At 41.5% G+C, this 15,679-nt stretch overlaps 1 protein-coding gene across 6 annotated transcripts in view; it reads left to right on the top strand.

The window, feature by feature from the left end:
- Positions 1 to 11,509, top strand: part of gab1 (GRB2-associated binding protein 1) — an 82,596-nt gene extending 71,087 nt beyond the window's left edge. For 2 of the 6 annotated variants that reach the window (XM_063218642.1, XM_063218645.1), the window contains 5 exons: positions 602 to 691; positions 5,589 to 5,682; positions 6,445 to 6,568; positions 8,638 to 8,766; positions 9,438 to 11,509. In XM_063218642.1, the coding sequence (XP_063074712.1) occupies positions 602 to 691; positions 5,589 to 5,682; positions 6,445 to 6,568; positions 8,638 to 8,766; positions 9,438 to 9,596 (596 nt within the window). In that variant the 3' untranslated portion in view covers positions 9,597 to 11,509. Of the gene's footprint in view, positions 1 to 601; positions 692 to 5,588; positions 5,683 to 6,444; positions 8,089 to 8,637; positions 8,767 to 9,437 lie in introns of those variants that run through there. The other 4 variants (XM_063218644.1, XM_063218646.1, XM_063218643.1 and 1 more) reach the window with 3 other exon arrangements.
- The last annotated feature ends 4,170 nt before the right edge of the window (positions 11,510 to 15,679 follow it).

The following is a 15,679-nucleotide window of genomic DNA, read 5'->3' on the forward strand; positions in this document are numbered from 1 at the left end:
ATCCTTTCTTTCTTTCTTTCTTTCTTTCTTTCTTTCTTTCTTTCTTTCTTTCTTTCTTTCTTTCTTTCTTTCTTTCTTTCTTTCTTTCTTTCTTTCTCCAAAATGTATGGTGCCTTTTTAATTTCCATGCCTCAGGTGATAGCTTGTTGATTTATTTCTTGCTACAGTTGTACAGAGGTGATGATTTGATGACGCTTGTGGCCAACTGGTGTGGACAGTTACTCACACAACAAAGGCCATCTGTGGCTCTAACCTCTGATGCATGTGCTTTCTACTTACTGCATGTCAAATTCTGTTTGTGTGTCTATATGCTGTCTGTGCTGTGATGTATACTGCATGGAGCGAGAGCGAGATGCATGCGAGCTAGTTGTTGCCACTACAGAGCCACGTGTCCTCTAAACCATAAAAGAGGGAAAGAGAAAGGGGAAAAGAGGACAGCTGATGAGCTCCGCGCGTGCACTGTATAGCCTCGTCCTTTGGTGTTGCATGGCAAAGTCTTGTGGGTGCTAAAATTTGAAGTGGTGAAAGCGGGCAATTCTCTCTGTTTCTGTGTCCAAAAGCTTTGTAATGAGAACAGTCTTCTAACTCTTCCACCAATCAGGTCAGAGCCCTAAGGTATTAAGAGCTAAGCCAGTCGGTCTTGAGCGAACTGACTCTCAGACCATAGGTGAATTCCCAAGACGACGCAAGGGTAGGTAACCCACAACACTTGCCACCGATCCCAGAGTCTCTTCTCTGCCGCCTGAACTTTCATCTCCATGTCCACCTGCACTCACACCCTTCACCCTACATCTAACATCACTCTGAATTTCATGCATGCATTACCAAAGGCTATTGCAATTACTATTTGTATTGCAAGATATAAAGGAGTGTCAACTATTTTTCAAACTATCCATGTCCACCTGCACTCACACACCCTGCATCCTACATCCAGGGCTCTGAAAAACAAGTTAATTTAGAGCCCTCTTTACATCTAACATCACTCTGAATTTCATGCATGCATTAGAAAGGCTATTTCAATTACTATTTGTATTACAAAATATATAAAAGGAGAGTCAAACTGTTTTTTTCAAACGATTTTACTGCTTCCAAGGTCACACTTGTAGGAACGAACCACAGTGAAGCGAAGCTGCAACACTTCATATAGCCAACATAAACGATTCACAGACGTACATAGCTCCATGTCACTGCCTGTCTGCTCTTTAAATGCTTTGCATCACACCTGGATATGACACCATTTGAACTTCTAGACTAGAGTGTGGGCCTTGGAAAAATAATGAAGTCTAACACTCCTCTTGTAGCTTCCTTCATTTAATCTTGACATCTCTGGTCACTGATTTGGTGGACGCCAAGCTAGTTCTCCCACAAACCACATTGCCGTGCTCAAAAACACTTCCTCACATTACATATCAGATTTAGATTTGTCTTCTAGTATGCATAACTGAACAATCAAGGATTGCAAGTATGATTTGTGATCAGTGTGCCTTTATTTAGTTCCTCTATTTAAATTGTCCAGGTTACTTTATACCTACATCCTTTTGAGCACAAAAATGACTTTGGTTACCATATTTTCTTTTGAACTAACGCTTTGTCTGATTTTGTTATTTATATATTTTACTACCTCTATCGCTGTTGCTAAGCCACCAGTTATGTAACTGTTATTCTGACATTCACTTTGGTGTTAAAGTTCATTAGCGATCTGTTTATTTGTTGGCAGCAACTAATACAATGTCACATGTAACATGTTTGAGAGGGATGTTTGTCCTCTCTTCTGTATTTGCATGTGGTTAGACTGTTAGTGGTTTTTCTTAAGTCTCAGCTGTGCGTTTGCTGCACTTACAGCAAGTGGTTACAAATTTAATCCCTTGCAAATGTCTACCTGTGCGTATTAAACACTGATGAATTGGGCCCTACCGTTGCACAAATGGTAGGGCACTCATTTGCTATGCGACCGACCCGGGTTCGATTCCCGGCCCGGGTCCTTTGCCGACCCTTCCCCGTCTCTCTCCCCCCACTCGCTTCCTGTCATAACCTTCACTATCCTATCAAGGCACACCCCCCCCCCAAAAAAAAAAGACACTGTCTATTAAAAAAACTCAAACTCATCTTTCTCCTTTCTTTCTCTTCTCCTGTTCTCTCATGTATGGCAGTCCAGTATATCTACCTCCTTCTTCTATTGCACATGATTTGCTTTCTGTGCAGCTCTCTCTTATTCAGTGTTTCCCACAGAAATTTTGGAAACTATGGGGGCAGCCGGGGTTTATTTTGTCCGGGGGGGGGGGGGGGGGGGGGGGGGGGGGGGGGTCTTCTCACACGGGCCTTTTTTTTTGGGGGGGGGGGGGGGGGGGCGGGGTGTATTCTTGCAGCGTAAATGCAAAACGGCAAAACAATGACTACAGTATGACATTGGCGCATGGAGAAACTGTAGGCATGGGCCTATATTTCAGCCATTTATATTTTGAGAAATAAGGCTACATAAGATTTTACCCATGACTTGTATAATAGTAGTACATTGTCATTGTCAAAAAATGCAGTACAGTGAATAATTTCTGTTTACAACACAGTTTCATTCGTCCCTCATGCAGGGGTCTGGGAAACAATAATAAAACAAAATAGGAGCAGAGATAAGAATTTAAGAGCACTGTGAAATTGTTAACGCATAGACAAAAAGGGTCTTAGAGGGTAGGCTATGCCTTTTCCCCAACACATATCTGTAGGCGTACACATTCTACATGAGGGGTGCTGGTCACAGGGCCAGTTTTTTTTCCAAATTCCTCCCATTAAAAGGGCTGAACAACATATTACACATTTATGTCTAGGCCTATATTCACATTCATTACACATTAATTTCTATATGCAGCCCGATGTCTCCTCTGCTGTGTCAATGAAGGTCTGTCACCAAACTCATTACAACTGTAAAACAAAGCCTAGGGAGTGTTAGTAAACTCATCCCAACTGTCCCTTCTCTGAAGGTTTTTTATATTGCTCCCAAACCCAAGTAAACTACAACAACTTGACTAGGCTTTTGATCCCTGTCTTTCAAGCACTTGTGGTTCTCTCTATAGCAGGGGTGCCCAACCTTTTTTTAACCAAGATCTACTTTTGAAGTTGATGGTCTGCCGTGATCTACCAAGTCAAATTCAAGGATGTCAGTATGAAAATTTAAGACCACCATATTAATCACCATTATTATGAACAAAATGTTTTCAGTAGGCTACTATGGCAGTATCTTTTCAGTGTGTTTTTAAAGTGTGTTGAATAGCCTATCTGTACAAAGCAATGCAGCACTGATAGTATGCAGAGATAATTTCAGTCATACACAAGTCATAAACAACTGAAACAATTTCAAAATGATACATTTGGTATATAAAAGGCACATAGGCCCTATTTCTAAAATATGATGAAGCATTATCATGCCTTCAGTGGTATAGGCTACAAATTAAAAAGGGCTCAGAAAGCTCATTTTTTATGGGTAAATAGTAGGCCTGAGAGAGAGAGAGAGAGAGAGAGAGAGAGAGAGAGAGAGAGAGAGAGGAGAGAGAGAGAGAGGAGCGAGAGAGAGAGAGAGAGAGAGAGGAGAGAGGAGAGAGGGTGAGAGGAGAGAGAGAGAGAGAGAGAGAGAGCGAGAGAGCGAGAGAGAGAGCGAGAGAGAGAGAGAGAGAGAGAGAGAGAGAGAGCAATGACCCCTGTTAAGTGTGACTTCTTCTATGAAGGTTTTTTTTTCAGCTCTCTGGGACAGTAGCACAGCAAAGGTTTTCTATTGTGAGTTTGGCCAATCGTTTTGTCCACAACTGAAGCAAGAAACAGCACAAATTGAAGTGAATTCCATACATGTCAACAACTAACATTTCCCTTACACGCGGCACGCGATGTAAACGCAGTTAGCGATGATGCATGCGACTAGCGATTTGGACGAAGATCCTCGCATATCGGCGTGTCATAACGCATCGTTGCGCACATGTTCTGTTACTCACCCGATGTTACACGTGTGCACACATGAATCAACTGTAATACCCTTACGGTCACTTCCTAATGCTTTCCCCTCATTCTGTGTTACCGTGGGACTACTTATCTAACCAATACAGAGTCTATAGGATGTATTTACTCCAGGAGGAAAATGCGAAGGAAATTCAAAAACGGATATCGTTTAAAAAAAAAAAGTAAAAAAAAAAAAATTTTTTTTTTTTTTTTTTTACATTTTCGTAAACTATGGCGGCCAAATTTAAACTATGGCGGGCCGCCATAGTTTCCTCAATGTATGGGAAACACTGCTTATTGGTTTTATTATTCCTTCCATCGTTCCCACAGTGGCAGCACCAGATGGTGCATGTTTTAGCCCCCCTGGTGCACCCTGGGAAAGCTCGCTCTGTCTTGATTGCCAGATTGAGTGAGTTCTCAGCACAGTGTCGCAGTTGGCCAGCTGTGAAGATTGAATCAGTCTCAGTGAATGTGGGAGGAGAGCGAGAGAGAGCGAGAGAGAGAGCGAGACAGAGACAGAGACAGAGACAGAGACATTGACAGACAGACAGAGAGAGAATCAAAGAGTGAACATCTCACTCATATTTTCAGTCAGTCAAAGGTTTTTGTCATTGAGTTCCTGTCAAGAAGTCTCAGTGTAACTGTCAAAGACCAGTCATCTGGTTGTGTCAGACCTGACACCCCATCATTTCTCCTAGTGCCTGATATGTAGTAGTTTCTGACACAATCCTATAAGCATTGGCATATTGGTGCTAACTGATTATGTTGACGAGCATAAGCCATCCATATTGTTTTTGTTTTCATTTCATTTCATTTATTTATTTATTTGAGATCCTTTCACCATGGAGATAGTTGATTGAAATGGCCTGGCTTGCCAAGCTCTTTGGGAGATTGTGCCCCCTACTGTCGTCTTTGGTGAAGTGTGCCTGAATGATGTGAAAATTCCACATAACACATACATTCAGCCAAAGGTAGATCTCTCACACACACAAAGCTACGTGGTGGTGAGGTGATGAGAAGTTGATGAGAATAAAGAGTGATTCATCTCATGTGCCATACCTGTGTGGTACAGAGTATCCAAATACTCAGTATTGAAAATGTGTCTGAAGTGTCCAGGAGTGTCCAAAATCACTGTGTATAGTCCAGAGAAAAGCTAGGGTCAAGTGGCCATTGAAAAATACAGGGGACCACAAGTTGCACACTATGTGTGGCCACGCCCCACCTCTGCACACACACACACACACACACACACACACACACACACACACACACACACACACACACACACACACACACACACACACACACACACACTCACACTCACACGCACACGCACACACACACACAAAGTGGCTCATAAAAATGTGTGTGTGTACTCATAAAAATGTGTGTGTGTACTAAATGTGTATGGCCAATTTTTGCATGTGATGGTTATGTGAGCAAGACGGCTTCATCCACAATTTTTTCATCAGGGTTTTTCCCAGACATGATGACTCTCGATGAAGTCGAAAGTCTGTCACTCAAAAGCTGAAGTCTCTCTTTTTGTCTCCTCCCTCCTCCTCCTCCCTCTTATCCCTCCTCCTCATTTTACCCACCACTCCACTCCACAGCTAAACCAGCCCCTCTGGAGATTAAACCCTTGCCAGAGATGGAGGAGTTTCAAGCCCCTGTCCGCTCACCGGTCACTAGGTCTTTCACCAGGGAGTAAGTATATCCTGACCTCTATGCGTTTTTAAGTGCCCAAAATCCCTATGGACGGATATTAATGTGGCAAAACCCTCCTCTCAGTCCTGTGTCAGTTGAATTCGGCAAATAATAAAATGGTAAATGACAAGTATTATATGTGTACAAAGCTATAGTAATCAAATCACTAATGATCACAATATATTATGCATATCTTTGGCTGTCAGCTTGGAGCATTGTCTTCCAACAGTGAATCTGCTCAATAGTGGGACTTTTTTGACACAGTCTGATATCTGGGCTATGTCTTGCACTTTGAAGCCATGGCAGGTACACGGTTGGCTTCAAGACCAAGATCAGTTCTCTGTCAGGCAGCTGATCTTGGTCCTTGTAAGGAACACTTGATATCACTGTTAACCTCCTAGATACAACAGACACCACCTAACCCATCACCATATTGCAATATTTGATGGTATATCTGCATGTTTGTCCTAGTGAAAGGAGTGTGATAAAGCTTGAACGACTGCTGTGTATATTTGAGTGCTGTTTGTATAACATGTATTTTTTATGCCTACGTATATTGTGTGTGTGCCTGTGCGTGTGCGCGCGATTGCGTGTGTCTGTGCTTGTGTGCATGGGTTGATTAATTTATGACTTGGTTGTGGTGTTAATTTGCATGTGTGTGCATGGTCATGCCTGAGTTGGTGTGTGTGTGCGTGTGCGTGTGCGTGTGCTGTGTACATCTGAGTATGTGAGCAGCAGTATAAACCTTGTGGTGCTGCTCAGTCTCTCCAGGTATCATCCCATAGCTCCAAGACCCCCATCGGTGCAAAGCACTGGCTCCGATTCCGATTCCGAGGAGAGTGATGAGAATTATGTACCCATGCAAACATCTAGTGCAGACGACCCAGTATGTAAATCCAGCTTTACCACTCTCCGTTTAATTGAGGCACTTGCCCAATATTTCTGTTAGCTCCTAAAATAAAGGCACCTAAATAAAAGTATTTCTTCATATAAGCAGTGTTTTTACTGAAAATAATGTATTCATTATCATTTTCTTTTGTTGTAATCTGTGCATAATAGATTTGCAGACTGAAAATATGAAAATGATTTCATGATCTGACAAAGAAAACCCTTGTTATACTGTTCCCTGGAATCCCCCTTGACATCAGGTGTGAAGCTTATCTACTAGCTAGACAGGTTGTCAGCAGATTTGTGTTTGCGTAGCAGGATAAGTTGAGCTTCACTTATTTCAAGGAAATCATATTACAGCAAGACCTGCATTAATCTAACACTTAAAGACGTGTATTTTCACTCCAGTGTGACAGAAACGTTTGGAAAGAGAATGTTCAATAGAATTCTGAGCGCCATACAACACAATTTGGAATTTTAGAATCTTGCATTGTTATGGAACACATTCTTTTTTATAGAATGCTCAAAAACCCACTCTTAAAAAAAAAAAAAAAAGAAGAAGAAAAGCTGTGAAGTGTGTAGACGTGGCAACCCTTGCCACACCTGTTGGAAGGACTCCTCTTGTTTCCTCCTTGTACCTTCCCTTTTGCTCTTCTGCCATTTCATGGCTTTCATTCCACCCCCACCACTCCCTACTCCTCCTGCTACAGGCTACAATTCTTTGGAAGGCATGTATTGCATCTTGCATGTGTTTTTCTTTTTTCTGATTGTTCTAATGTTACTGTGGCTCCTTTTCACACTGGTTCATACAATATATCCTCCTGACTCACAACCTCTTACTTCAAGCCACTTTGAGATCCTTTCATGTTGCGTTGGCAACAAAGGATGCATCAGAGCTTATTATTAAATAGCATGTTTAGGTACTTTATGTACTGAAACAAGAACATTTGCTGCCTCTTTTGGCAGTATGGATTGAAGTTAAATACTTCAGTGCAAAATGCATCAAATAGCTGAACCACGAAAAGGATCCACATGTGTTCGGTTTGCTTTTCCTGAATCATGGGTTTCTTCTTTTTTTGGGTTTGCTTCTGTGCCTTGTTTCTTAATTTTTTTTCCATCTTTAACCTTTGTTTACTTGTCAGTGCTATTTGTTCTATTGCAATACTCTCTCACCTCTCTCTCTCTTTCTCGGTCCTACACACATTCTCTTGCTCCATCTTTGTCTCTGTCTCTGGCTCCCTCCCTTTCTCGTCCACTGCAAAAGTTCTCTCTGTTACCGTTCCTATTCTCACCTGCTGTTCACCTTCATCTCCTTTTCTACCCATCTTTTTCTCTTCATGGCTATCACTGTTTATTCCTTTCCTGTTTCTGTTTCCCCCCACTCTGCCCATTCCCCCGCTCTCTCCTCCTATCTTCTCTGTTGTTTGTCTCCTACTCTATAGAGAGGAGTCCTTCTACTGCACTGTGCCCCTCACTCCCATTAAGAGGGAGGTGTCAGACCTTGACCAGCTAGAGGAGGTGAGGAGGAGGTCTGACCATGCAGGTCATGCTGCCACTTAGACAGACTGGGGATCTCTCACTGTGTTTGTGATTTGCTCGCTCCAAAGGATCCACCTTCAGAGAAGTTCTGAGCTTTTGAAGTCACAGGAGCACAGTCTTCCTTTATATTATGGGATCCTCTGCTTTTTGACCCTTTTGACATTAGCTTGAGGCTTTGCCATCATGAAATCCACACTGTGTTGTTGTATAATGTTTACCTACCAAATGCTACAGCACCCCATCCTAAAGGACCTCATTATGTTCACAAGATGGCTCATCGCCTCATACTTTTCTTTCCTCTGCAAGTAGTAAACATTTCACATGTCCATACTTAGTTTCATACTGTCATTCTAGCTCTATAGCCTACCTCTCACACTGGTCATAGTATTTAGCACCGGCATGGACTTAGTAGATAGATAGTCAGCATTAGTGACTGTGAAAACACTTTTGGAACACACTGTGAAGCTGCCTGATGCTTTTCAATTAGTCCACATCACTAATTGATTAATTGACCCTGTTTAATTGCAGGGTTTAAAATTGAGTGGCCAAATGAATGCTGATGGTGGCAGTAGCCCCATGGTGTCGCTGAAGGGAGATAAGCAGGTGGAGTACCTGGATCTGGACCTGGACCCCGGCAAATCCACACCTCCAAGGAAGGTACGTTGTTTTGGGTTTTTTTAAGTGTTTTTTGGGGGCGTTTTGGCCTTTATTAGTACAGGAAAGTATGAGAGTGGACAGGAAATTGTTGGGAGAGAGATGGGGCAGGGTCTGGAAATGACCCCGGCCGGACTCAAACGGGATCCCCGTGGGCAATGTAAGCCCAAGTGTGGGGGGCTTATGGAAGGTACGTTGATTAGTACGGAAAAAGGTTGGCTATTATGGGAGAAGAACACAATATTCTTTATTATTTGAAAAACATATTGAAATACACAGTCAAGAACATGTAAAGCCTGTAGCTCTTATCAGTGTCACTTGTCAGTGTATCACTTGTCACTTGTCACTTGTCAGTGTATTATGACACAATATTTTGTTTTCAAAAACATAATGAAATACACAGGGGTTCCCAAACTATTCCAACTTGTGGTCCACTTGACATTTTTCACAAATGTTCGGGGCCCACATCTGATCGAATATAAACAATACATCTGAAATAAATAGTCAACAGCAACTCACACAAATATTATTTTGATGTTTAAGACATTTGATTTCAAGGCCCACTTGGAATAATTTGTAGGCCCACCGTTTGAGAATCCCTGAAATACACAATCAAGACAAGAGCATCTAAATTCTGTAGCTCTTATCCATCTTTTTACTTTTTGATCTCCCAGAAAAAGAGCAACGGGACGGGAGCAGCTGTGTCAGACGAGCGCGTGGACTATGTGGTTGTGGACCAGCAACGGACACTGGCACTCAAGAGCACACGAGAGGCATGGACCGATGGCAGACAGTCCACTGAAACAGACACACCGACCAAAGGACCCAAATAAGCACTTGGCACCTCCACACACAATCGCCTCAACTCCCCCTCTCAGCCTTCGTTTTCTATTCCTCCTCCTTCTCCTCCTCCTCCTCCTCCTCCTCCTCCTCCTCCTCCTCCTCCTTCTTTCCTGGCCTTGGAAGCTTCGGAGTGTCATGGACTTGAATGCAACTGTTGTCTGTTGCGGTAGAATCCCTTCCTTCTCCTCCATTATGGACAAAAAAAGAGAAAACGGAGACGTAGAGCATGTTAGTGCCCTGTACAATAGACTTGTACCCCTTTTTGAGGTTTGAGGCCTGTAGTTTACATTGCCACTTGTCTGGAGACTGAGCATGACCTCTAAAGGATTTGGCGGCATCCCTGCTTTGTGTTGCTCCACGGGGAGGCTAGTGAGTGGGGATCTGTGATTCTGTCTTTTAAAGGGCAACAGGGACCTGAGGGGACTCGGTGGATCCAAAGGCCTTAAGAACACTTACGCTGGAACCAGTTTATATAGTGAAAGATGTTTTCCTCTTGACAGATTTCAGTTTTTTATTATCTTGCCAAATGTGACAGCGTGAATGCCACTGCCATTGTCCAGATGCAAATTGTTAAAAGTGTCACGCACGCACGCACGCACGCACACACACACACACACACACACACATACACAAACAGGACTGTCCATACCTTGTGTTCTAAATGCTTTGCCATATTGAAACATTCTGTAGGTGTACTACCTGAATTATATCAGTAGAAAAACTTTCAACTTCATGCTAGGTGCATTCCAAGAAATATCCTGAGAAGCTAATTCTGTACCAAACAATGACTTCAGATTTTTAAAAATGATTTCTTAACCCTTGGTTTTTTTTTTTTTTTTTTTTTTCCTCGCTTGTTCGTCCATACAATGTTTCAATTCAAACTCCAATCCACTAATAAGGCTGTCATTTCATTTAGCCCTTTGATCAGGGCACAAACACATGAAGACCTGAAGTGGACAAAACCTGGGTGAAGTCAGCTTGACTTATTATGGCTTATTGAAAGCAACATTAACATCATTTCTCTTATTTGTAAATCTGAAGGAATCCCTGCTACAGATTCACACAGCTGAAATGCTTCTTCTACTTGGCAGTGGGACAGAATGCAGATGGACAGAATGATTGCATTTCTGCATTTTGTTATGGTGTGTTTATTTTTATTTTTTCAAAAGTGCCCTTGTACTTGTGTTTATATCCAGGATGTTAAAGCTTTTGTGTAGATTGTTCTGGATAGATGTCTGGACCTTTTTGGAGATGGCTATCAAGGAACTACACAAGGATGTAGGTGTGACATGAGATTTTGGAATCAATAACTGTGACTGCTACTATTGGAAGCTGCCGCTTTCTGATAGCTATGGAAGGTATCATACTAAAGAATATAATAAAGAAGTCAGGTACTCATTTAATTACTTAACACAGCTATCCATTTCTAATTTATTTTTTTGTGTTTTCATCACTTGATTGATCTTTTCCTCATGATGCGTATCGCTTTATAGTGTTTTGTCGTTAATTTGCAAAAGATGATTATAAAGTATAGACACTTGATCAAATGCTTTTCCAAGATGCCTTTTTCCCAACACCGTTGTAAGTTGCTCCCACTTTTGTCATACTTGCTTACAGATTTATTTTCTTGCTATGTCGGATAAGTTATTTCACATGGATTTCCCACCACTTGCTGAAGACTAATTGCCTTATCGAGTGTATTTGTATGTTGTAAATAAGAATGATTATGGTATTTCAACGTCATTATTTCTAACTGTTGGTTTTATTAACTTTCCACTCTTACGAAGCCCAGTGGTGGGAGTTGCAGATTAAATTCTGTGCTCTTTAGGGCTCTGCTGTAAATATTGGTGCTTACATTTTCAAGCATGTTCTCACTGAATAAAGTTTAACACACTGATGCTTATGCTGTTGTTCTGTACTGCGTACATTTGTGCTACTTACGGCGTCCAAAAACCTGCAGGATCATAAAGCTTTGTATCTTTTTTTAAATGAGTCAAACAAAAATCACATTGAAAAATGAACTAAATAAAATATGCCTTATGGAAGAGTGATTTGACTGTAAATGTCTGTTGGTACTGTTAATGTCCAAGAGTCCAAGATGAAGCAGATTGCTCATTGCTACATGGTTTTAGATGTTCCCCTGTACTTGGTCCATCTCTTGAAAGAGATGCACCGGATCCAAGATCCGGTTCCGGATTCCGGCAGGATAATAGGGTTTTTCACAGGATCCGGGTCCGGCAGGATCTTTAGCAGTGGATTCGGTATCCGGCAGTTACCTAAAAATCAGGATTTGGTGCATCTCTAGCCTAGGCTTTTCAGTCAGTCTTTCACAACCCCAATCGCTGCATGGAGTGAAAGCCCTTTGGAAGCGGCCGTTGCAGGCAGTGTGGCAGTAAGCCAATGAGTCTAAAAAATAGTTTGAGCCAACGTAATAAAAAGGTCCCACGTGTGCGAGGAGGCTGTGTGTTTCAACCCTTTCGTAGGATCCGGTATCCAGTTCCAGATCCGGCAGCATCCTAAAAATCAGGATCCAATGCATCTCTACTTGAAATGCAGTTAATTTAACTGAGGCTGACTAATCCTAATCCAACTAATCAACTGACTGATTGACACAATTGGACCGACTTGTATAATTACTATAATTCTTAAGCAGTCTTCCATCATAACTGTTGACTTTAACGCTGAGGGTAAGTCAAGTGTAAATCTTACAAACACTATATTAACAAAAGTATTTCCTCTCCTGCCTTGACTCACATATGAATTAAACTGCCATCCCATTCCTAACCCACAGGGTTCAATATTATATCAGTCCATCTTTTGCAGCTACAGCTTCAACTCATCTGGGAAGGCTATCCACAAGGTTGAGGAATGTTTGTTGGAAGTTTTAACCATTCTTCCAAAAGCATATTGGTGAGGTCACACACTGATGTTGGTCTTTTTCTACAAGGTTGGGAGCATGTAATTGCCCAAAATGTTTTGGTATCCGGAAGTATTCAAAGTTCCTTTCAATGGAACAAAGGAGCCAAGCTCAACACCCGAAAAAGAACCTCACACCCTAATTCTTCTTCCACCAAATTTCACTCTTGGCACAATGCAGCCTGTATGTACTGTTCTCCTGGCAACCTCCAAACCAAGACTCCTCCATCAGATGTGTAGCTGGAAAGGCGTGATTCATCACTCCAGAGAACACGTCTCCACTGCTCGAGAGGCCAGTGGTGGTGTGCTTCACACCACTGTATCAGACAATTTGCATTGCATTGCATTGTATGTCTTTGATGCAGCTTCTCGGATATGGAAATCCTTTCCATGAACTGTACTTCGGCTAATCTGAAGGTCACATGAAGTTTGGATCTCTGTGGCAACTGAATGTGCAAAAAGTTGGTGACCTCTATGCACTATGCGCCTCAGCATCTGCTCTCCGTCAGTTTACGTGGCTTAGTTGCTTTTGTTTCCAAACTCTTGTTCCTTGAGAGTGGCTCATTCTTTCACAAATGTTTCAACTGCTGCTGTTGTTGGAGTGTCATCGATTGCTTACAGATAATTGGTAGGCTATGCTATGATCTCATAACACATACAGTGATTTCACAGAACTGTACATAACGGAAATAGGACTTATATACCTACAATTTCGATAATTCAGGCTTTCTGTGTAATAGATCAGTAATAGGTCCCTCAGCTCTTTGCTTCTGAGTGACATAGGGTTTCCTTGATGGTCTTTTATTTGTGCGTTCATGTTGACAGTCAATATAGTTCCCATTAAAATGTTGTTCCTTCTCTTAAAGGAACAGACCACCCTTTTTTGATTTTCACATATTTGCAGTATTTCCCAACATTATTCATGAATGTGCATATCATTTTCGTCTCAGTGTTTTCAGTACTTAGATTTATTGGATCAGAATTATTAGCATAGCTTAGCATAATCACTGGAAGTAACTGGTATCTTTAGCATCAAGCCACAAGTGGTCACTGGACGGAATTAAATTGCCGTTTTACACTCCAGTGAATTTTACATTAATTTTAAAATGGTTTATAAGTACATTTGATTGTGTTTTATTTTGTACCATAGACTTGCATTGCTATACCTAATGTGGCTATACTGTTAAACGGGGCAATGCAAACACATAGACGAAAATTATATGCACATTCATAAATAATGCTTGGAAATACTGCAAATATGTGAAAATCAAAAAAGGGTGGTCTGTTCCTTTAATTCACTGTTTGATGTAATAATACTTTTTACCTGGGTTTAACAGTTGATATGTTAGTCTTATGCTGCTGCACATCTTCCGCAGGAATTGAGTTACAGGTCTAAAAAAAAAAGAATGTGCAGGACACTGGGCCTAGGTGGCCAAGACAATTAATCAGGGATATACAGGGGTTGGACAAAATAATGGAAACACCTGTCATTTTAGAGTGGGAAGTTTCATGGCTCAAGTAGTGGACCAGCCTGTTGGCCAATCTTCATTCATTGCACTTTGCACGTAGAAGTGAAGATTCAATTAGCAGGGTAGTTTTGCTTTAAAAAAAAGCAATGCACACAACATGGGTGACATATCAAAGTTCAAAAAGGAGAAAGTCTTGGTGCGTGTGTAACTGTTGCATCTTTGACCTAGACAGCAAGTCTTTGTGATGTATCAAGAGCCACAGTATCCAAGGTAATGTCTGTATACCACCAAGAAAGATGAACCACATCCACAGGATTGACTGTGGACATAAGAGGTAGCTTCCCACTCTAAAATGACAGGTGTTTCCATTCTTTTGTCCGACCCCTGTATATAGCCTATGTGTGAAGGAGTAACATGGACACTGATGGTAGTGTTTAAATTGGGGTTCTTTATGATATTCCTTGAGCGTAAATGCTCTTTCAGGGGAATTGAGGCTCAGTGGTGGGTCTTTTGTCCCTTATATGTAGCCTGCGTTCTCACATTAAAGATCAGACCTTCTCAAACCTATTCATGATCAACAAAGTCAACTGAAGCAGAATATTGATAGGGCCTAAGCCACCTGTAGGCATTTTTTCCTGGGAGACTGGGGATAGAAGACAAAAAACACCCAATAGGATTTATATATATATATATATTGTTTTTATTATTATTATTATTATTATTATTATTATTATTATTATTATTTTAAGATTAAGAAACAAAACTTGTGTTGACAGTTGTAGTCTATGGGCTTAGAAGTAGCCTGGGCTTGTGTTGTTTCCCCGACTGTCGTAACCATAGACCTACAGCTCCAGGCCACTTTATTGGCATGAAAAAGTTGATTTATTTCCATAATTTCATCAATAATGTTAAACTGTCATGGATTATAGATTCGTGGCCCAGTTTTTAAACTATTCCAATCATTAAATTGTTTATTTTTACTAGAGATGCACCGGCTCCTGATTTTTAGGATCCTGCCGGATACCGGATCCACTGCTTAAGATCCTGCCGGATCCGGAACCGGATACCGGATCTTACGAAAGTGTTGAAACGCATAGCCAACTCGCACACGTGGGCCCTTTTTATTACGTTGGCGTAAACTATTTTTAAGACTCATTGGCTTACTGCCACACTGCCTTCAACGGCCGCTTCCAAAGGGCTTTCACTCCATGCAGCGATTGGGGTTGTGAAAGACTGACTGAGCCTTGGCTACGTAAAAAGTAGAGATGCCCCAGATCCTGATTTTTAGGTAAATGCCGGATACCGGATCCACAGCTTAAGATCCTGCCGGATCCAGATAGTCTGAAAAACCCTATTATCCTGCCGGATCCGGAACCGGATCTTGGATCCTGTACATCTCTAATTTTTACATATTTTGGGCTTCCAGCTCAAAAAACCCATGAATTGGGGAATTCGCATTGACATGCAGTTACGACCATAGGCATCATATACAGCTCCAGGCCACTTTATTAGAATAGCATGAAAAAGTTGATTTATTTCCATAATTCCATCAATAATGTTAAATTGTCAAGGATTGTAGATTCATAGCCCAGTTGTTTAACTATTCCAATCATTCTTTTTTTTCCTTTTTACATATTTTGCCCTTCCAGCTCAAAAAACCCATGAATTGGGGAATTCGCATCATTAGA

The sequence above is a fragment of the Engraulis encrasicolus genome, chromosome 16 (assembly GCF_034702125.1).
Source record: "Engraulis encrasicolus isolate BLACKSEA-1 chromosome 16, IST_EnEncr_1.0, whole genome shotgun sequence".
NCBI lineage: Eukaryota > Metazoa > Chordata > Actinopteri > Clupeiformes > Engraulidae > Engraulis > Engraulis encrasicolus.